This window comes from Hyperolius riggenbachi, chromosome 3 (genome assembly GCF_040937935.1).
Source record: "Hyperolius riggenbachi isolate aHypRig1 chromosome 3, aHypRig1.pri, whole genome shotgun sequence".
In the NCBI taxonomy this organism is placed as follows: domain Eukaryota; kingdom Metazoa; phylum Chordata; class Amphibia; order Anura; family Hyperoliidae; genus Hyperolius; species Hyperolius riggenbachi.
This window is the reverse complement of record NC_090648.1, coordinates 494,755,786-494,779,381: the sequence shown is the minus strand read 5'-3', so window position 1 is coordinate 494,779,381 and position 23,596 is coordinate 494,755,786. Positions and strand designations below refer to the sequence as shown.

The window sequence follows — 23,596 nt, the reverse complement described above, 5'->3', positions numbered from 1 at the left end:
ATTTTTCAGGTGAGTTTAGTGTGGGGAGTGTTTCATTTTTTTTTTGGGGGGGGGGGGAGGGAGGGGGAAGAGGGGACACCCCAAACATCACTGTGGGATATGTGACAGTGGCAGACGTTTGACACCAAACCCTCAGAAGTTTGAGGGAACACCACGTGTTTCCTGTTCAGGACTCGCTGTGTTTGGATATTTACCTCACAGCTCCTGTCAGACTAGCAGGAAGTGCAGAGCAGACGCTACAGTCTATTATATGAGGGACACGTGACTGTGCGCACATAAACATTGCATGACTCACCCGGTGACAATCTGCAGGGACTTTCCTTCAACAGGCCGTATCACATGAAGACTCTACATCCCCTATGGCTATAAAACTATCTGTACTGTGTTCCCATATCCTGTGTGTACATAGCCTGCCTGTGCTGACAGCCAGACCCCTCTGTGTACAGGAAAGTCCTCGTCTAAGGTCCTACCATATTATTATTATTATGTATTTGTATAACACTGACATCTCCTGCAGCACTTTACAGAGTACATAGTCATGTCACTGACTGTCCTCAGAGGAGCTCACCATCTAATCCTACCATAGTCATAGTCACATGTCCTACCATATTATTATGTATTTATATAGCGCTGACATCTTCCTCAGCACTTTACAGAGTATATTGTCTTGTCACTTCACTGTCCCTCAGAGGGGCTCTGAATCTAATCCCTACCATAGTCATAGTCTAATGTCCTACCATCTATAATTATGTATTTCTATAGCACTGACATCCAGTGTTAAAGTAGCAATACTTTAATAATAAGTTACAATATTTGCTAGAAGTAGTAGAGTGTTGTACCGTGTTAGCCATCAGTAAAAGCAAGTTTTGATTCAAGATGATACCATTTATTATCCTCATTCAAAACATCTTGCTAATATTTCTTTTTAAATGATACCAGTTGCCTGGCTGTCCTGCTGATCTCTGTAGCCTGAAGATTTTATAATTGTAGTATTAAACCTCTGATGGACACAGGGAGTTTGTGCTGTGTGTTTGCATTCCTCAGTGTATGCAAGAACTATTAATCTCCCTGAAATGTTTGTTCTGCTTCCAGCTGTCAGTTCCTGGTTTGGTTTGCTAACAAAACTAGTTGCTACAGGCAGTAAACAAATACTGACCATACAAATCCCAGCGCTGACCCATCACACTATACTACAGAGGTGTCCACCAATACTGTCACCATTGCCACATGACGAGAGACAAGACAAGACAAGACAAATAACATTTATATTGCGCTTTTCTCCTTGCGGACTCAAAGCGCCAGAGCAGAGCAGCAGCCACTAGGGCGCGCTCTATTGGCAGTAGCAGTGTAAGGGAGACTTGCCGAGAGGTGGTGACAGGTGAGGCAGCTTAGTGAGGCAGGAAGGGGCGGGGACAATGTATGGCTCAGGAGGAAGTTCCCCTCCATACACCTGTCTGCTGTCACTGCAGAACCAGGAATGTTCCTCCATGGTGGGGTTGTGGGAGATGTCGCCCTTTGATGGCGGAGGAACTACAAGTCTCAGCATGCCTACAAGCCGCAAGATGGAGAAAGGCATGCCAAGCTCCACAGAGGTGACAGCAAGCGCATGCAAGGCAGGGAGCAGGCAGGCAGAAGAGACCTTTGAATTTGGGGGTTTTCCAGGAGTCCATGCCTGCAATGTGTGAGAGGAAGAAAGTGGAGACAAAGAGAAAGGCACAGATTGTTAGTAACAAAATTATCCTCCTGTTTAATATGCTCATTGGCGCCCTCCACAGGCAGAATATGGGATTACCAAATGAAAGCTTCTAGCAATTCAGTGATTTGCTAGCCCCAACTTCCCCTCTCGGGTGGAGCCAATCAGCATGGAAGAATGTTTTGCTCATTTCTTAACGAGTCACATGTTGTTAGAGGAGCCACATTGTGACATCAGACAAAGCAGAGACAATACAGACACCTCCATCAGTACAGCCGCACACGGGGACAATGACAACACACTTCCATCAGAGTCTCCAGCACAGCCACACACAGGGCACTATCTGAGAACCCCCAATAGACCATCATAGAGGAGAAGAGCAACTGCTCAGAACCAGCACAGGGACTTCTTGTGGAATGTGTGATAAAAGTTGGTGACCAGAACTTTATAACATTTTCTCACAGCAAACTTTAGGAGGAGGCTAAGGACAGCGTATACTCCAAACAGTACAATTTTTAAAGTACAATTTTTAGCTTTAAAACATAAGATTATTTTCTCAGGGTTTATCCCCAAACCTCAGACACAACCCCCTCCCTCCAAAAGATGCTCAATACATTACTGACTGCAATCCTGAGGAGAGATCACATCAGCCCAGCCTCTTGCAATGTATTCTGGGTGAGTGTGGAGCATGCTAGCCACTATTCTGATTGGCTGGAGGGGGTAAAGATGGCTACTTACGCTACCCCTGCTCATCCACCCTCATTCTGGGTAATGGAGAGGGTGTGGCCTCAGTTCCAGGGTTTGTGGGATGGGCAGTGTTGATCTACCACTCAGCTTCTCTCCGGATCTGTATGGGGAGTAGGCGTGGCCTCAGGAAATAGACGAAGCTCGATGTCATTGGGGAGAAGCAAGTGCAGGCTACTCAGAAGGGGATGGTGGGGCAGTCACCCCCAAACTGGAGTTCACCCTGGATGGGAATACACATGCAGACATAGCCTTACATACACACAGAGATGCATGCGCACACGCACACGCGCTCCAGGCCATCCTCCAATGGATGCGAGTTTGCGATCTTAGTACAGACAGAACTGATGACGTCTGAGCTCTTGGTTACCATTGTCCTCTCCAGAGGTTTTCCGGCGGTCATCCGCGGCCACGTGAACCAGCTGAAGGATTAGGGGTCTTCTGGTCACTATCCCGGTGCCTCGGGGAAGGAGATCCCGGCCCACCAAACTCTCCAGCACGGAGCTCTTTCCACTGCTCTGCAGAAGAAGAAACACACAAGAGTGAGGAATGGACGCGAGCAACCAATGAGAAAGTTCCACAGCGGACAGCCCCGCCCCTTCTGACGATCTCATCTTTACACATAAAAATGACCTAAATTCCAAGACTTACATCTTGATCAGGAGAGCCCTAATAAACCAAGGAGTACAAAACATGATTGTTTGTTTACTGCATCACTGATGGGTGGCCGGGTGCAACATGCAGGCAGGAACAGCACACTGAGCAGCACAAACAAGGAGCCAGGGCATAGCGTACTCACTGCTCAGTGTATGGGGCAGAACACAGTCCACATGTGAGAGTCCACAGAAGGTTGTGGGGAGTAAACGGGGTAAGATCCTGTGGGGCTTCCATATAGACAGACACCCTACTGGCCAATCAGCTAACCATGGTGGTAGCAGAAGACAGGACTTGTAAGGCAGGGAACACACTTGTCTTTCAGTTTTCTGCGCGCGTTTTTCTGCATACTTTTTCTGCACACCAAGTGTGTTTCCATGCAGGAAAACGCGCACATTTTTTCACAGCAGCTGATGTAATTAATAGAGAAAACTGACAAAATGTGCAGAATCAGGATGCAGAATGTCAGTTTTTTTTCTGCGCGCGAACAACATATTAAGTGTGGACTAGCCCATTGATTAACATGAGTTCTCAGTTTTTCTGTGCAGAAAACGCACACGAAAACAGTCAAGTGTGTTCCCTGCCTAAGGGATTGTGGCATCATTAGGAAGAAGTATGAGAAGTAAATAGGGCAGCCTCTATATTCATATTCCTTACTTCAGTTGTCCTTTAACCCCCCCCCCCCCCCCTGGCGGTATGACTCCCGCGGCTGCGCGAGGGTTTTTTCCCCCCCTTTTTTTTTTTTTTTTTTTAGCATGTAGCTAGCCTAGCGCTATCTACATGCTTCTCCCCTCCCTGCGGCGTCCCCCCGTGTGCCCCGATCGCCTCTTGCCCATAAGGAAATCCCGTTCTGAACGGGATTCCCTTGAAGGCTTCCCCCGTCGCCATGGCGACGAACGGAGTGATGTCACCGACGTCATGGATGTCGTGACGTCACAGGGAGTCCCGATGCACCCCATAGCGCAGCCTGGCGCGATTGGCCAGGCTGCGCAAGGGGTATGCGGGGGGGGGGGCCTGAATCCGCGGGGGGGAAGCGGCGCATCGGCGGCGGCGGCAATCAGACCAAACACCCAGCTAGCAAAGTGCTAGCTGCGTGTTTGAAAAAAAAATTATGTAAATCGGCCCAGCAGGGCCTGAGCGGCACCCTCCGGCGGCTTACCCCGTGTCACACACGGTGTTACCGCCAAGGAGGTTAAGGTACTATATGTACCCATGTTTATCCCATAAACTCACGTCAGGGCCTACCTAATTTCTTCATCTATCACTTGGCGGCTCAGGTAACCCCCATTCAAAGCTGGCTCAGTAATGACAGATCAAATGCCACCCTGGCAACTGAGGCAGATATAGCAGGCTCTTATGAATCTCTTTGCAGCGCGGTTTATAGATACAAGGTATCGGCAGGGTCTGAGGGAACAGCTCTTATACACAATACCATCAGATCCTACAGAAGAGCTCGTAAGCTCCTGGGTGAGCCCTTGTCATACATCTCTCACAGCTCTCCTCTCTGGGGAAACCCTAATCTCCCTGAACTCCAAACAATCCCTGATATCATTTTCTGGCATACACATGGAATTAAATATATAACGCAGTTATATGATGATGGCTCCTTTAAAGACTTTAACACCTTGCGAGCAGAATTTGGCCTCCCCAGACATGCTCTCTTCCGTTACTTTCAGTTGCGTCATGCAATACAGGCACAGTTGGGGCTAACGGGAGTCTCACTTAACCCTTCAGAGCTTGAGAAACTACTACTTAAAAAAGAAAATACAAAACAAATATCTACTCTATACTGCTTCTTGAGCACGCAAGGAAACAAGGGGAAAATACAAACTATTAGAGATCGCTGGGAGCCCCACGATGCCACTCTCACTGCAGATAGATGGGCAGAACAAACCGAATTTTTTAACAAGGATATTATTGCCTCACACGACAAACTTATAAATATTAAATGGTTGCATCAGGCATACATAACACCAATAAGATTGGCAAAAATGAGCCCAACTCACAATGATTGTTGCTTTAAATGTAAGGCACCCACGGCTGACTTTCTACATTGCGTGTGGAATTGCCCCCTGGTGAACGGTTACTGGAAATCGGTGATACATTTTTTAAGAGATACCCTGCAGCTACCAGTGGTTTTGGATCTGCAGTTATGTCTGTTGGGAATCGTAGGAGATATCCCCTGTAGCAAATCCCAATCGACCCTCATTAGAATCCTTCTCTTCTATGCCAGGAAAGCCATTACCCTAAAATGGAAGCTACCCATAGTCCCCTCCCTGGGTATCTGGAAGAGGTTGGTAAATTCTGTTCTTCCACTGTATAAGATCACTTATCAGTCAAGAAATCAATTTAAGAAATTTGATAGAATATGGTTTAAATGGGTCAACGCTTCGGAAACCACAATCCCTAATCTCGATATTAATGTGGCTCCTCAGGATCTTCAATGGGCTTAATTCTCTGATGATGACTCTAGTACTTATATGGGTATGCACACTGCTAAATATAATGTTATGAGTTCTAATTACTATCTGTATATTCACCATCACATAATATGTGCTTATTGCTGGAATTCTTCCTTTGTTTTCTTTTCCTTTCTTTCCTTCTTCTTCATATATATACTGTAATGTCATGTTATGTTTTTTTTTTAAATTAATAAAAAATTCTCTTTTAAAAAAAAAAACTCACGTCAGGGCAGCACAGTAGCATTGTGGTTAGCACTCTCGCCTTGCAGCACCGGGTCCCCAGTTTGAATCCAAGTCAGGACACTATCTGCATGGGGTTTGTATGTTTTCCCTGTGTCTGTGTGGGTTTCCTCCGGGCACTCTGGTTTACCAAAAATGTACAGATTAGTTAATTTGCTTCCTCCTAAATTGGCCCTAGACTACTATGCATACACTACAGGATACATACATAGACATATGCCTATGGCAGGGATTAGATTGTGAGCCCCTCTGAGGGACAGTTATGTGACAAGACAATATACTCTGCACAGCGCTGCGGAAGAGGTCAGTGTTATATAAATACAAAATAATATAATACCCATGTTTATGTCACAGCACATGGCAATACCAGTTACTTCCGTGCGTAAGTACCGTGAGATACGCTAGTGGTGTGACCCGCAGTACTCTAGCAGCACGACCGCTACTACGGCAACATGCAGATTACCATAGTAATAGTCGCTACCGTAGCTCATGCTACTAGTGTATCTCACAGAAGTAACGGTAATATTGATGTGCGTGCGCGGTAATATTACTGCTGTTTGATGAATCAACCCTCATGTCCTGTCAGTGAAGGTACTATATGTACCCGTGTTTATGTCACATGTCCATTCAGGTACTCTGTGCAGCCGTGCCTTTCTCAGGTCACACGTCAGGTACTGTATATACCAGCGTTAATCTCATGTCACCGCATGTGTGTAATCTGGTCAGTGTTCCTCCTCTCTCTGGTGAAGATAATTTGAATATTGATCAGATTTTCCCTTCTGGCTGGGGACAGGAAGATGGAGAGAGGAGCAGCACTTATGCTGGGAATACACGGTTCGTTTTTGCCTTCGTTTAAACCTTCGTTTCGATTGTGCCTTTTGTCCTTTTCGATCCCGAAATAATCGGTCATACGGTTAATACCACCCACGGTTTCGTTTTTTTTTCCGATTCTGATGGTTTCGTTTTTCCAATGATCGAAGGCTGCAAAGAAACGAAACGAAAATCCCTTTTTACAGGGACGGACTAGCATAAACGAATATATAATCGATCTGAACAGCCATCAAGCCTACCAATGGCTCGATTAGATGGATAAAGAGAGATAATATCAAACATGTTCGATCACTAGTCGTTCGTTTTTGGGGTCTATTAATCGAAACTATAATGAGATTATGACTATTTTCACATACGTTTTCAACACTCGATTCGTTTACCGAACGAATCGAAGGTTTAAACGAAGGCAAAAACGAACCGTGTATTCCCAGCATTACAGGAAACAAGTCCCGCTAGAGAGGACAATGGAAGGAAAATCAATTATGCAAACCAGCTGCATCGTTAATTAGGGGAGATGCTTAGAACATTCTGTAAAAGCATTCTAAAAGCAAAACACACAAGTAAAGGTGGCCATACACTGGTAGATATGGCAAGCGGATAGATCCCTCTACGATCAGAGTGAGGATCTATCACCTCCTTGATTACCTCCACACACAGATTTTCAATCGATTTCAGCAGCTCTTCACTTTCTGCCCCCAGGCACCTGTGTAGTGTAATGCAGAAGATAGACACTAGGGGTGCTATGACCACTAGAGGCCCCTAATGCCTATCCCCTGCATTACATCACACAGGTGTCTGGGGACAGGAAGTACTGGGGAGAAGCCAAGCCTGGGACTAGGAGAGGCCAGATGGTGCAGAGGACAGGTAAGAGTACCGTCTCATCAGTCACTGAATCACCACTAGCCACTGTCACCACTAGCGACATGCTTTCGATCTGCCTCCAGGCAACTAAAATCTCTCCCCGCCCCCCCCCCCCCCCCCCCCCCCCCCCCCCCCCCCGGATCAACTCAATTGATCTGGAAATCGCTCAGTTAATTGAGAAGGGCAAATGCTGCACTACTTTCTTACAGATTTGATCATATAGGCCATATATCAACAGGAGAAATCGATGATGTATGGCCTGCTTTAGTCCATATACAAACTGTCCGAGTGGCATACCAGGGGAATGCATATAAACACAAGGTCCACTGGGGGACTAATAGGCCCTAAACGGTACCAAATACATATAAACTTTATTATTAAAGCTCTAGCGGTATGGGTGTGTATATAGTCAGATAAAGGGAACACCTGGGGGGGGGGGGGGGGGGGGGGGGGTCTTTGCTTATTCCCCACCACTCTAAAAAGGTGTTTAACTATCCCACAGGTCCACAACAAAACCTCATACCAATATAAACCAAAAAAAAAAAAAAAACCTTAACGGTTCATGTTTTTACTGAAGGTACCGTTTAGGGCAGGGGTAGGGAACCTATGGCTCGGGAGCCAGATGTGGCTCTTTTGATGGCTGCATCTGGCTCACATACAAATCAGTAGGGGTTTATTCACTAATCTACACTGCTCAAGCATCCGATTCCGATTCGTTACTGCATGCTGCGTTTTGTCCTCCGTTTTTCTGTTGATTGTATTCAGGTAGAAATTGGATTCGCAAAATGGATTTGTAGTGTGCAGGGAGCCTTAGTGTAGAAGCACAAAGAAAATTCTCTAAGTAGGTACGCTACTGCGGCAGCATTCACTACTAAGGGCCGGTCACACGGACGCTTGGCGGTGTCCTCCGGCCTCCCACCCTGACAGGCAGCCTTTTGGGCCAAAGTGCTGGGATCTCGTCCTACAAAGTGAATCAACCCCCAAGTCAGCTAGCTAATTGTACAAGCTGTTAGTCTGTATTTCTCCTGTCTGGCTCTCGGGGAGATTGCTGGTGTTGCTGAAACCCAAGAGAAGCCGACGATATGTCTGACACTTCCACTGCCCAGCAGATCAACTGTATACACATCACTATGGCAACACAGGCATGAGCTATACTGTCCCAGTTTGAAACATATTGTACGGCTCTTCCGGAATTAAATTTTTAAATATGTGGCGTTTATGGTTCTCTCAGCCAAAAAGGTTTGGGACCCCTGGCCTATTAATGCCCCAGTGTACCACTGCTTTAGTCCAACAATGATCACCACCGGCCCCACCCAATTTAAGCATTACATGGGCTCCCTGATGCTTGCACTGTTGCATGTAGTCTGGTGTGGTGTCAGGCACCTCTGATCAAAGCATCAAGACTAAAGCCCATCAGCACCACACTGTGCCACAAGCATTGTGTAGTTACGCTTTATGTCAGCATTGCACTGCGGTGAGGAGCTGCAGTGCGTGATCTGGCACTGACCTGTTGATGGACGGACCCACCCTCCTTGTGCATAGAGGCAGACCACCCATACCCCCTCCACAGAGTGCGATGTAAAATAAAGTGTTGGGTGTCACAGCAGAACCGCGAGTAATCACACACACACCGCATGTCGATTGCATCAAACATGAGATTACAGTGTGAAGAGAATGATTTTTTTTTTCTATGTCAGATGACACCAAAAGCCTTTCCAAGCCCAGAAAATAACAGAGGCGTGAAGAAGCTTCAGGCCCTTTTTACACTAGGAGTCTTTCTTTGCGTTGCGTTACCATTTCTGCACGCAGGGTAACGCAACAGCAATGAAAGTCTATAGGGTCCAGTGCACTTCCCCAGTCACATCAGAAGCTTCCGAATTGACGCCGACCCGCCGCAAAGTCAACAGCGCGTTACCGTCGAACTTCCCAGTGATGGAATGAATGGGAGTCTATGGATGATAGAGATATTAAAGTGAACCTCCGGACTAAAAATCTACTCAGCAGCACTGAAAAGCCTTGGTGTTTAACAGTTTCACAGCATCAGAACTCTGTTTTTCTTACCAAAGCATAATTTTTAGCTGCATTTTTCGCTAAGCTCCACCCATTAAAGAAAACTGCCCCGGCTTTTTTTCCCTGATGCTGTGCAAAGCATGATGGGATTTCCTATGTTATTCACGTTGCCTAGCAACTGGGAGAGGCGCTCAGGACACAAGACAGTTGGAACTGTATCTCATGCTCCCTGTCACCTACTTTCAACCAAAAAGATGGCTGCCCTCATGAAATTAAACATTTGCCAGTTCTATTAAAACAGGGTGGGTAAGAGATTATATTACCTATCTATTTTAATTAACATAACTAATGTAACTTAATGACAGTATGTTTGTTTAGGCTGAAGTTCCTCTTTAAATACGTTGGCGGCGGCGGTGTGGCATGCATGTGCAGAATGACGCAAACACGACAGGGAAGGTGGGAATCAGCTGACCAACGCAGGAAGATTCTGGAGAGAAGAACAAACCCAGTCAGGTTAGGTGTGACGCCACAGTCCTGTTCTGCACAATGCTGGGCTGAGCTGGATGAACCACACTGAACAGACCGACGATGTCCAGGCCTGCAGCCTAGAAACCAACGCAGCTGCAACCAACCCTGATGTACCACAAGTCATCACAACCAACTCTGATGTGCCATAAATGCCTTTATACACACTACACTACATGGATGTTGCCCAACTGGGATTGGTACCCGATCCCTTGGGAGACATTGCTGGGCCGAGACAGTACAGAAACGACACGGTGGGCAGGATCAGTGGGGAGAACAAGACCATCAGCCATTACTGGATGCCTCAGCCGAGTTTACGTGTGTATTGGTCAACGCTGACGTACGATAAGTTGTCACAACCAACCTTGATGTACCAAAAAGCTGGCTACGCGATATACAATTTTTCCTCCCAATTAGAACTTCTTTAAAGGGGCACTACAGCGAAAAAACTAAAATTTAAAATATGTGCAAACATATACAATTAAGAAGTACATTTTTTTCCAGAGTAAAATGAGCCATAAATTACTTTTCTCCTATGTTGCTGTCACTTACAGTAGGTAGTAGAAATCTGACAGAAGTGACTGGTTTTGGACTAGTCCATCTCTTCATAGGGGGATTCTCAGGGATATATTTATGTTAAAAGCACTTAGCGAATGGCAGTTGCTCTGTCCAACTGCCAAAAAACTGTGTAGTGAGCAGGGAAGCCGGCCAGCATCATTGTTCAAATCCTTTTTCGGGAATATCCTTAAAGAATAAAAGCCTTGCTGAGAATCCCCTATGAAGAGATGGACTAGTCCAAAACCTGTCACTTCTGTCAGATTTCTACTGCCTACTGAAAGTCTCAGCAACATAGGAGAAAAGTAATTTATGGCTCATTTTACTCTGGATAAAATGTACTTCTTATTTGTATAAGTTTGCACATATTTTAAATATTACAGTTTTTCGCTGTAGTGCCCCTTTTAAGACAAACTAATTGGGCAGGAACTGTGTTTTGTGTTTCCGATCGGCACTGATAAAAATCACAATCGAAATACAGAATTACAATGCTGGTTCTTGGAGAGGACAATCGCGGTACTGAAAACGCAGTTCCATAGTGTATGTCCAGCATAAATGATGTACCATAACTTGTCACAACCAACCATTAGGGTCCCGGATCACATGATGACAGTGCTGTCACTCTTCAGTCCTGGCCCCTCCCATCACCATGATCACATGACAGCACAGGCCTGTTCCTTTCTGGTTCGTGCTGTTTGAATATATGCACGGATTTTATAACACAGGTCCAACATTCTTAAAGGACAACTGAGTTGCCTGGCAGGCCTACTGATCCTCTGCCTCTAATACTTTTAGCCATAGCCCCTGAACAAGCATTCAGCAGATCACGTGTTTGACATGGTCAGATCTGACAAGATTAGCTGCATTCTTGTTTCTGGGGTGATTCAGACACTACTGCAGCCAAATAGATCAGCATGGCTACCAGGCAACTGGTATTATTTAAAAGGAATTATCTAAGGCTCCATATTCTTCCCACTATAGTACAATATGGGTGAAAGAGGCACCCTGGTGTGTATAAAATTCTTTAAAAACAAATAAAAATGAAAGAAAGGGAGGTAGCTTACCTCAAATAACAAAATCATTGTAACAGAAGATTTTTATTATTAAGCACATGCATTGCGTTTCACGGGTCTAAGCCCGCTTCCTCAGGCCAATAACAGTGCCAAATGGAAAGACCTCATTAGCATAGGGAGCCTCACTATAGTAGTCTTAGGGGGGGGGGGGGGGGACTGCACTGCCCCCTCTTTGGTTTCTTGCCCACTTGGACAAGGGCTCGATCTCTTTAGGTAAACGCTTTGGGCAAAGCGCTGTACCGGCGCTTGCTTCACATTCAGTTGCTATGAAGGGAGAGGAGGAACGACAGCCGACCACAAGACTGTGTGTGCAGACCATGAGACTGACGTCACCAGCGGAGCAGGGGTGAGTGACTACTCAGACACTTTCATATAATCTCTAGGATTTACCATGGAAGTCATTTAGCGTTTCTCCTGCAGACTCCGGACTTAATTATAACTTTCCAATTATAATCAGAGCAGCTGGTGAGACAGTGACGGCTTCCCGGTAACCTTGTCAGGGTCACACGTCCAGCATGCGAGTCTGCAGACAGAATGTTCTGCTCTCGGGAGAGGGGCAAACGCTTCTAATCATCCACTCAGCATCCAGGTGTAAATACATGGTGCAGAGGGCCTTCGGCAATGCAAGGAGGGACTGTCACCCGATATGATCAATATTCTCATACACATCACTGATTATGTAAACACATCAGATAAATAAGCTGACCCCAACCTAGGATGCCCAGATCCAGAGATCTGCTCACTGCCCCTCCACGTCACACTAATGAAATAGTCAAAAGAAGCTAGAAAGGAAGTTTAGAGGCGGGGCTTGTGCTGGCCAATGGTAGAAAACCTAATAGTCAGGGTAAGGACACAACTACACAGTACTGCTGCCCCACCCCAATGCCTGCCTCATATCTTCTCTGAGTAGACCATACACGACATCACTAATGCCACTAGAACTACTCCCCCTCCATTGGCCACGACACTCCCTCCATTCATCCCACTGGCATAGGGATTTAAGCTTGGCCACACCACTCTGAAGTCCAGAGAAGGAGGCATGACTTCTTGACCACACACCCCTGCAGTCCTGGTAGTGAGTGGCAGCTTAGCCACACCCCTCTGACGTCCTGAGAGGGAGGAGGAGCTGTTGGGCCACATTCTGCCCTGTCCCAGAAGAACCTGTAATAGGTTAGGTCCTGACAGGAAGGAGAAGCAGGCAGTGAACTTACAGGTACCAAAAACCAGTGGATTACCACACATAGCACAGTTAGTGCAAACCACGGTACTCCGGTAACAAGCGAGTTGCTACACAGTCCACCATCCCATCATTCATTTCTGCTGCACACATAGGCCAGCATTTTCATTCCTTTCTGCTGCACACACAGGCCGCCATTCTGTCATTCCTTCCTGCTGCACACACAGGACACCATCCTGTCATTCCTTTCTGCTGCACACAGAGGCCACCATTCTGTCATTCCTTCCTGCTGCACACAGAGGCCACCATTCTGTCATTCCTTTCTGCTGCACACACACAGGCCGCCATTCTGCCATTCCTTTCTGCTGCGCACACAAGCCGCCATTCTGTCATTCCTTTCTGCTGCACACACAGGCCGCCATTCTGTCATTCCTTTCTGCTGCGCCCACAGGCCGCCATCCTGTCATTCCTTTCTGCTGCGCACACAGGCCGCCATTCTGTCATTCCTTTCTGCTGCGCACACAGGCCGCCATTCTGTCATTCCTTTCTGCTGCGCACACAGGCCGCCATCCTGTCATTCCTTTCTGCTGCGCACACAGGCCGCCATCCTGTCATTCCTTTCTGCTTCACACAGGCCGCCATTCTGCCATTCCTTTCTGCTGCACACACAGGTCGCCATCCTGTCATTCCTTTCTGCTCCACACACAGGCTGCCATACTGTCATTCCTTTCTGCTGCACACACAGGCCGCCATCCTGTCATTCCTTTCTGCTGCACACACAGGCCACCATTTTGTCATTCCTTTCTGCTGTACACACAGGCCGCCATTCAGTCATTCCTTTCTGCTGCACAGACAGGCTGCCATCCTGTCATTCCTTCCTGCTGCGCAAACAGGCTGCCAGGCTGTCATTCCTTTCTGCTGCACACACAGGCCGCCATCCTGTCATTCCTTTCTGCTGCACACACAGGCCGCCATCCTGTCATTCCTTTCTGCTGCACACACAGGCCGCCATCCTGTCATTCCTTTCTGCTGCACACACAGGCCGCCATCCTGTCATTCCTTTCTGCTGCACACACAAGCTGCCATCCTGCCATTCCTTCCTGCTGCACACACAGGCCGCCATCCTGTCATTCCTTTCTGCTGCACACACAGGCCGCCATCCTGTCCTTCCTTTCTGCTGCACACACAGGCCGCCTACCTGTCATTCCTGTCTGCTGCACGCACAGGCCGCCATCCTGTCATTCCTTTCTGCTGCACACACAGGCCGCCATCCTGTCATTCCTTCCTGCTGCACACACAGGCCGCCATTCTGTCATTCCTTTCAGCTGCGCACACAGGCCGCCATCCTGTCATTCCTTTCTGCTGCGCACACAGGCCGCCATCCTGTCATTCCTTTCTGCTGCGCACACAGGCTGCCATCCTGTCATTCCTTTCTGCTGCGCACACAGGCCGCCATCCTGTCATTCCTTTCTGCTGCGCACAGGCCCCCATTCTGCCATCCCTGCTGCACACACCGGCCATTCTGCCATCCCAGCTGCACACACCGGCCATTCTGCCATCCCAGCTGCACACACCGGCCATTCTGCCATCCCAGCTGCACACACCGGCCATTCTGCCATCCCAGCTGCACACACCGGCCATTCTGCCATCCCAGCTGCACACACCGGCCATTCTGCCATCCCAGCTGCACACACAGGCCGCCATTCAGTCATTCCTTTCTGCTGCACAGACAGGCTGCCATCCTGTCATTCCTTCCTGCTGCGCAAACAGGCTGCCAGGCTGTCATTCCTTTCTGCTGCACACACAGGCCGCCATCCTGTCATTCCTTTCTGCTGCACACACAGGCCGCCATCCTGTCATTCCTTTCTGCTGCACACACAGGCCGCCATCCTGTCATTCCTTTCTGCTGCACACACAGGCCGCCATCCTGTCATTCCTTTCTGCTGCACACACAAGCTGCCATCCTGCCATTCCTTCCTGCTGCACACACAGGCCGCCATCCTGTCATTCCTTTCTGCTGCACACACAGGCCGCCATCCTGTCATTCCTTTCTGCTGCACACACAGGCCGCCTACCTGTCATTCCTGTCTGCTGCACGCACAGGCCGCCATCCTGTCATTCCTTTCTGCTGCACACACAGGCCGCCATCCTGTCATTCCTTCCTGCTGCACACACAGGCCGCCATTCTGTCATTCCTTTCAGCTGCGCACACAGGCCGCCATCCTGTCATTCCTTTCTGCTGCGCACACAGGCCGCCATCCTGTCATTCCTTTCTGCTGCGCACACAGGCTGCCATCCTGTCATTCCTTTCTGCTGCGCACACAGGCCGCCATCCTGTCATTCCTTTCTGCTGCGCACAGGCCCCCATTCTGCCATCCCTGCTGCACACACCGGCCATTCTGCCATCCCAGCTGCACACACCGGCCATTCTGCCATCCCAGCTGCACACACCGGCCATTCTGCCATCCCAGCTGCACACACCGGCCATTCTGCCATCCCAGCTGCACACACCGGCCATTCTGCCATCCCAGCTGCACACACCGGCCATTCTGCCATCCCAGCTGCACACACAGGCCGCCATCCTGTCATTCCTTTCTGCTGCGCACACAGGCCGCCATCCTGTCATTCCTTTCTGCTGCGCACAGAGGCCGCCATCCTTTCATTCCTTTCTGCTGCGCACACAGGCCGCCATCCTGTCATTCCTTTCTGCTGCGCACACAGGCCGCCATCCTGTCATTCCTTTCTGCTGCGCACACAGGCCGCCAGTGTTCTCCCCAGGCTGTTTTAGCCAGGTACTCCACCCGGCTAGTTTTGGTGAGCACCCGGCTGTCATCGGCTCACCTCCTCCTCTGCCGTAAGCAGAGTTGCGCACAGAAGCCCCGCCCTGCATTCTCTCATCTTGCCCCACCCGGCTACTTTTTTATGCCACCCGGCTGGAAAAAAATTCTGGGGAGAACACTGGGCCGCCATCCTGTCATTCCTTTCTGCTGCACACACAGGCCACCATTCTGTCATTCCTTTCTGCTGCACACACAGGCCGCCATCCTGTCATTCCTTTCTGCTGCACACACTGGCCACCATCCTGTCATTCCTTCCTGCTGCGCACACAGGCCGCCATTCTGTCATTCCTTTCTGCTGCACACACAGGCCACCATCCTGTCATTCCTTTCTGCTGCACACACTGGCCGCCATCCTGTCATTCCTTTCTGCTGCACACACTGGCCACCATTCTGTCATTCCTTCCTGCTGCGCACACAGGCCTCCATTCTTTCATTCCTTTCTGCTGCACACACAGGACACCATCCTGTCATTCCTGTCTGCTGCACACACCATCCTGTCATTCCTTCCTGCTGCGCACACAGGCCACCATTCTGTCATTCCTTCCTGCTGCGCACACAGGCCACCATTCTGTCATTCCTTCCTGCTGCGCACACAGGCCTCCATTCTTTCATTCCTTTCTGCTGCACACACAGGCCGCCATCCTGTCATTCCTTTCTGCTGCACACACAAGCTGCCATCCTGCCATTCCTTCCTGCTGCACACACAGGCCGCCATCCTGTCATTCCTTTCTGCTGCACACACAGGCCGCCATCCTGTCATTCCTTTCTGCTGCACACACAGGCCGCCTACCTGTCATTCCTGTCTGCTGCACGCACAGGCCGCCATCCTGTCATTCCTTTCTGCTGCACACACAGGCCGCCATCCTGTCATTCCTTCCTGCTGCACACACAGGCCGCCATTCTGTCATTCCTTTCAGCTGCGCACACAGGCCGCCATCCTGTCATTCCTTTCTGCTGCGCACACAGGCCGCCATCCTGTCATTCCTTTCTGCTGCGCACACAGGCTGCCATCCTGTCATTCCTTTCTGCTGCGCACACAGGCCGCCATCCTGTCATTCCTTTCTGCTGCGCACAGGCCCCCATTCTGCCATCCCTGCTGCACACACCGGCCATTCTGCCATCCCAGCTGCACACACCGGCCATTCTGCCATCCCAGCTGCACACACCGGCCATTCTGCCATCCCAGCTGCACACACAGGCCGCCATCCTGTCATTCCTTTCTGCTGCGCACACAGGCCGCCATCCTGTCATTCCTTTCTGCTGCGCACAGAGGCCGCCATCCTTTCATTCCTTTCTGCTGCGCACACAGGCCGCCATCCTGTCATTCCTTTCTGCTGCGCACACAGGCCGCCATCCTGTCATTCCTTTCTGCTGCGCACACAGGCCGCCAGTGTTCTCCCCAGGCTGTTTTAGCCAGGTACTCCACCCGGCTAGTTTTGGTGAGCACCCGGCTGTCATCGGCTCACCTCCTCCTCTGCCGTAAGCAGAGTTGCGCACAGAAGCCCCGCCCTGCATTCTCTCATCTTGCCCCACCCGGCTACTTTTTTATGCCACCCGGCTGGAAAAAAATTCTGGGGAGAACACTGGGCCGCCATCCTGTCATTCCTTTCTGCTGCGCACACAGGCCGCCATCCTGTCATTCCTTTCTGCTGCGCACACAGGCCGCCATCCTGTCATTCCTTTCTGCTGCGCACACAGGCCGCCATCCTGTCATTCATTTCTGCTGCACACACAGGCCATTCTGCCATCCCTACTGCACACACAGGCCATTCTGTCATTCCTTCCTGCTGCACACACAGGCCATTCTGTCATTCTTTTCTGCTGCGCACACAGGCCACCATTCTGTCATTCCTTACTGCTGCGCACACAGGCCACCATTCTGTCATTCCTTCCTGCTGCGCACACAGGCTGCCATTCTTTCATTCCTTTCTGCTGCACACACAGGCCGCCATCCTGTCATTCCTTTCTGCTGCACACACTGGCCACCATCCTGTCATTCCTTCCTGCTGCACACACTGGCCACCATCCTGTCATTCCTTCCTGCTGCGCACACAGGCCACCATTCTGTCATTCCTTCCTGCTGCGCACACAGGCCGCCATTCTTTCATTCCTTTCTGCTGCACACACAGGCCGCCATCCTGTCATTCCTTTCTGCTGCACACACTGGCCACCATCCTGTCATTCCTTCCTGCTGCGCACACAGGCCACCATTCTGTCATTCCTTCCTGCTGCGCACACAGGCCACCATTCTGTCATTCCTTTCTGCTGCACACACAGGCCACCATCCTGTCATTCCTTTCTGCTGCACACACTGGCCGCCATCCTGTCATTCCTTTCTGCTGCACACAGGCCGCCATCCTGTCATTCCTTCCTGCTGCACACACAGGCCTCCATTCTTTCATTCCTTTCTGCTGCACACACAGGCCGCCATCCTGTCATTCCTTTCTGCTGCACACACAGGTCACCATCCTGCCATTCCTTTCTGCTGCACACACTGGCCACCATCCTGTCATTCCTTCCTGCTGCACACACAGGCCACCATCCTGTCATTCCTTTCTGCTGCACACACTGGCCGCCATCCTGTCATTCCTTTCTGCTGCACACACAGGACACCATCCTGTCATTCCTTTCTGCTGCACACACTGGCCGTCATCCTGTCATTCCTTTCTGCTGCACACACAGGACACCATCCTGTCATTCCTTCCTGCTGCACACACAGGCCGCCATCCTGTCATTCCTTTCTGCTGCACACACAGGCCGCCATCCTGTCATTCCTTTCTGCTGCACACACAGGGCACCATCCTGTCATTCCTTTCTGCTGCACACACAGGGCGCCATTCTGTCATTCCTTTCTGCTGCACACACAGGCCGTCATCCTGTCATTGATACTGGTAGATTCTGACTGCTTGCCAGCTGAGACCTACTCTGGCTGATCTCTAATGTGTACATCTCGCACTGCCCAAAAGAGAGTAATATACAGTATAATTATTACATGCTATGAATGTGCTTCCTATTAGCAGAATATGAGTTTTCTGTCAACCACTGAGCAGATGATGTGATACTGTCCAGTTCCTCCTCCTGCTCCATTCTGTGGGCGGGGTCAGCTCTGTGCTTACAGGAAGTCTGGCAGTTTCCTCCTCCTGTGGGCAGGGGTAGCCCTGTGCTCACAGTAAGCATGGCTGTGGAGTAGGAGTTGGAGCAATTTTGGGCACCCGGAGTCGGAGTTCGTGATTTCATAAACTGAGGATTCGGAGTCGGCTGATTTTTGTACAAAATCCACATCCCTGTTAAGTATTAGACTAAGGAGTCGGAGTCGTGATTTCATAAACTGAGGAGTCCGAGTTGGAAGATTTTTGTACCGACTCCACAGCCCTGATAGTAAGTCTGGCAGCTTCCCCCTTCCAGCTCGACCCCGACTGCCATTAACAGGTGCTGATTGGAAAGGGGGAGGGGTACTTTTCCGTTAGCCGAGCGCAACCGCTAGGTGGAGCTAATTACTATTTCCCCTCCAGGCCACCATGGATAGTAGGGAAAGCTGTAACTCTGCTGCCAGCGATCGCTGGAGTTACATCTTTCCCTACTATCCATGGCGGCCTGGAGGGGGAATAGTAATTAATGCCACCTAGTGGTTGCGCCCGGCTAACGGAAAAGTACCGGGGCAGGAGTCTGTACAGGTCATAGCTTGTCTTAATCAGTCCTGAACTCTAGCACAGGAGAGAACACAGAAATCCACCTAGTGTGTGTTTATAGAGAACAGTCTGTCTAATTCTCCCTTTTCAGCAAGTAATAAGCTAGTGTAATTTGATTTTCCAGTTGTCTGCCGAGTTGAGAGCGAATATGTAAACATGGGAGTTTAACCCTTTCTGTGCTCCCAGCAAACCAGGAAGTAACTACACTGCAGCATCTCTAAAAGGAGCTGTATAATTAGTACCAAGGATATGTTTTCCTGTAAAGTTTATTATGCAGTTGCTCATCTTTTGGAGCAGAGAGGAAGTTCTGAGATCAGGATCACTTTAAAGCACACCTGAAATGAGTGATATGGAGGCTGCCATATTTATTTCCTGTTAAACACTACCAGTTGCCTGGCTGTCCAGCTGATCTCTCTGGCATCAGTAGTGTCTGAATCACACACCTGAAACAAGTAATTGGCTAATCCAGTCCCACCTCAGCCTGGTGGGCCGGGTGCATACCTGTGGGCATGGACGGGGGCAAACTTGCATTCGTGGGCAGGGGACGTACTTGCGGACATGGGATGGTGAATACTTGCGGTCTGGCATTCAATCGTAGACAGGGGGCGTACTTGCGAGCGGATGCGGTGGTCAATGCTTTTAACCAGGGCAGTGGAGTCGGGGCAATTTTGGGCACCCGGAGTCGGAGTCATTGATTTCATAAACTGAGGAGTCGGAGTATTTTTGTACAAAATCCACAGCCCTGCTAAGTATTAGGCTAAGGAGTCGGAGCCATTTTGGGTACCCGGAGTCGGAGTTAGAGTCGGAGTTGTGGCTTCATAAACTGAGGAGTCAGAAGATTTTTGTCCCGACTCCACAGCCCTGCTTTTAACACCCATTTTTTTAAATGGCCCCAATTGCCTAGTAATTAAAAAATGTTATTGTCAGTCAGTAGGGGCGTCTCCCAGCATGCCATGGGGGACAGCTTCCTGTAGGCATAGTCATGTGACCACAGCTGGGGTAAGGGCATGAGTGCATGTGATAAGTAATGATAATGAAAGCTGAAGTACCGGTAGTGATCATGGCTGTGGAGTCGGAGCAAGTATTGTACCTGGAGTCAGCGGTGTCACAAACTCAGGAGTGGGATGATTCTTGTACCAAATCGACAGCTCTGGTAAATATAATGGTGGCCAGTTTTTTGTTTTTATCCAAAATTACCATTTCTATGCATCATTATTATTATGTATTTACATAGCACTGACATATTCTACAGCACTGTACAGAGTACACGGTCTTATCACTTAAAGGAGTTCTGTGGAGGGTTTAAAAACAAAACAAAAAAAACCCTAAAAACTAACTTACTTAGGGCTTCTATCGCCCCTCTGCAGTGGTCATGTCCTGCGCCATCCTCCTACGATTCTCAGTTTCCCACAGCTGGTCCCGGTCTAATTATTTGTCTAACTAGATGAATAGTGCACGCTCCTGTTCGCATCTCTGGGAGCTTACTGCGCAGGCAAGCTCCCGGAGACGCAGCCCGCAGTTGTATTGGAAGACTAATTAGACCGGCGGCGGGGAACAGAGGATGGTAGCAGGATGGTGCGGGACATGACAGCTGCAGGAGTCCGATAGAAGCCCCAGGTAAGTGTCAGTTTTTTAAACCCTCCACAAAACCCCTTTAACTGTCTCTCAGAGGGGCTCACAATCTACTCCCTAACCATAGTCTTATGTCTATGTATATATCGTGTAGTAGTGTATGTATTGTAGTTTTGGGATGTGGGAGGTAACCAGAGTGGCCAGAGGAAACACACACAGAGAGAACCTACAAACTCATTGCAGATATTGCCCATGTGAGGATTTGAACTGGGCACCCAGCGCTACAAGGTGAGAGCGCTAACCACTACGCCACCGTGCTGTCCACACCGGTGTATGTAATATAGAGGAACTGCCTAAATTATCCATTCAATATAGTCACTCAATTTACCCTTATACTACATAGATTTGGGAAAACTGAAGAAGAGTAATTTTGGGTTCCTGGAGTCAGATGATTTTTGTACCCACAGCCCTGGTAGTGATATACATCCTAAGTTCTCAACATGTGGTACGCGTACCCCAGGGAGTACTTCTGATGGTTCCAGGGGGTACTCAGGTTTGATATACTTAACCAAGAATAACAAATTTAGAGTTTTAGAAAAAGATAAATCTTATTTAAACTATACTAAATTAGTATTTTAGCTAATCAAAAGCAATAGTAAATGCTTGGAAATCGTTTAGAACCAATCATGTACTATGATTAAATATATATTTGTCAAGGGGTACTTAGGATAATGTAAGCTCGCAAGGGCAGGGACCTCCTCCTAGTGTTTCTCATACCGCTGAAATTTTGACATATGCACATGTACCAACTATGTATGTATTTGTATTTATTCTATTCAATGCCATGACTGTACAATGTCTTTTAGTTCTCATGTATATTTTATTATTATTTAGTATTTATATAGCGCCGACTTCTTCTGCAGCGCTGTACAGAGTATATTGTCTTGTCACTTAACTGTCCCTCAGAGGAGCTCACAATCTAATCCCTAACATAGTCCTATGTCTATATCGTGTAGTGTATCATAGTCTAGGGCCAATTTAGGGGGAAACCAATTAACTTATCTGCATGTTTTTGGGATGTGGGAGGAAACCGGAGTACCCGGAGGAAACCCACGCAGACACAGGGAGAACATACAAACTCCTTGCAGATGTTTACCTGGCTGGGATTCGAAGCGGGACCCAGCGCTGCAAGGCAAGAGCGCTAACCACTACGCCACCGTGCTGCCCATTTGTTTGTACTATGTACAGCGCTATGGAAGATGTTGGCTCTATATAGAAGGGGACACTGATACATCTATCTGTATGATTGACTAGGGGGTGTAGATGGAGTGACAGCTCGGGGGTCACGTGACATACAGGACATATGGGGGGGGGACTCTTTCGTCACCTGTGTGACGTCACTTGACACGCATGATATCACTTGGGGGGGTGACCCCGAGAAGAAGGATCTCTATACCTGGGTTCCGACGACCACGATCTGCGGCAGCTGGATGACGTCAGAGCCCACCGTATTGAAGACATCCTGCAGCTTGTTGATGACGGGTATGAGGGCCTCCATGGCGGGAGATCAATGCTGGACTCAGCGCCGCTCAACCGGCCGCAGCACCAGCCAGGGGGAGGAGCTAAGCGCAGGGATCGCCGGGAGAGGGAGGGGCGTGACGCGCCACCGCCATCTTACGTCAGGGCAAATCGCCCCGCCCACTATTTGTTATCACTAGTGTTGTTGTAAATCCATAGAAACGTTTCCTGCCCACACTAAACATGGCGGCCGTGGGTGACAGCCAAGAGACCGGAAGGGCGTCACGCAGCAACTGGAGAGCGTGCCGCTAGAAATACAGAGGGCGTGACATTGCGACCTGACAGCAGCGGGCTGCCGCTCACACAATGTGACCCCGCCCCCTCATACATCCTATGCATAGTTACAGCTGTCCCTCTTTCAGGACTGATGTACAAATCTTTGAGAAGTTATGAGTGTTTCTACTTTTAATAGACTCTAAACTTTATTCCCCTCATTGAAAGTGATAACATTTCTCATTGTTGAATTTTAAAATGATGGAGAACTGGTGATGATATAGATTATAGAGGACCGGTGTGGTCTGAAAGATAAAACTGCAGCTGTCGCATACCTCCCAACTTTTTGAGATGAGAAAGAGGGACACTTAAGCCACGCCCCTTTCACAACCCTGATCACGCCCCATCACACCCCTAGTCATGCATACCATAAAGATTTCATAAGAAAAATATTATTTTATTATTCAACCACACTGGTCCTTTCTATCCTGGGCCATTTTCCTTCATATTAACATTTTAAAATTAGTAATATATCAATTTAAAGGGCGGGAATAAAGTTTAGAGTCAAACACATTTTTTAGTAGAGAAATATATATAATTACATAGAAAGAGGGACAAAGTCCTAAAAGAGGGACAAATGAGGAGAAAAGAGGGACGGTTGGGAGCTATGTCTGTGGCTTCTGAATTTTTTGTGACCAGTAGTCCTCCGACTCTTTTCAAGACTCAGCCCTCCACTGCGGAGCCCCCGTGACCGCTGCGCCCACCTGCTGCACACTCCCACCCATCGCAGAGCACAGCCTCCATCCCCCATCCCGATACTGCCAATCCTCCTCTCATGCACTGTACTGGGTGTACTTGGTCCACACCCTGCGTTACAAC

General features: G+C 48.9%; 1 protein-coding gene across 3 annotated transcripts in view; it reads right to left on the bottom strand.

Annotated features, from left to right (window-relative positions):
- Positions 1–22,704, bottom strand: part of DNM1L (dynamin 1 like) — a 64,968-nt gene extending 42,264 nt beyond the window's left edge. The window contains exons 1-2 of one of the 3 annotated variants that reach the window (XM_068278253.1): positions 22,383–22,704; positions 2,808–2,955 (exon numbers count right to left, since the gene is read on the bottom strand). In XM_068278253.1, the coding sequence (XP_068134354.1) occupies positions 2,808–2,955; positions 22,383–22,484 (250 nt within the window). In that variant the 5' untranslated portion in view covers positions 22,485–22,704. Of the gene's footprint in view, positions 1–2,807; positions 2,956–5,776; positions 5,872–22,382 lie in introns of those variants that run through there. The other 2 variants (XM_068278254.1, XM_068278255.1) reach the window with 2 other exon arrangements.
- Between the last annotated feature and the right edge of the window lie 892 nt (positions 22,705–23,596).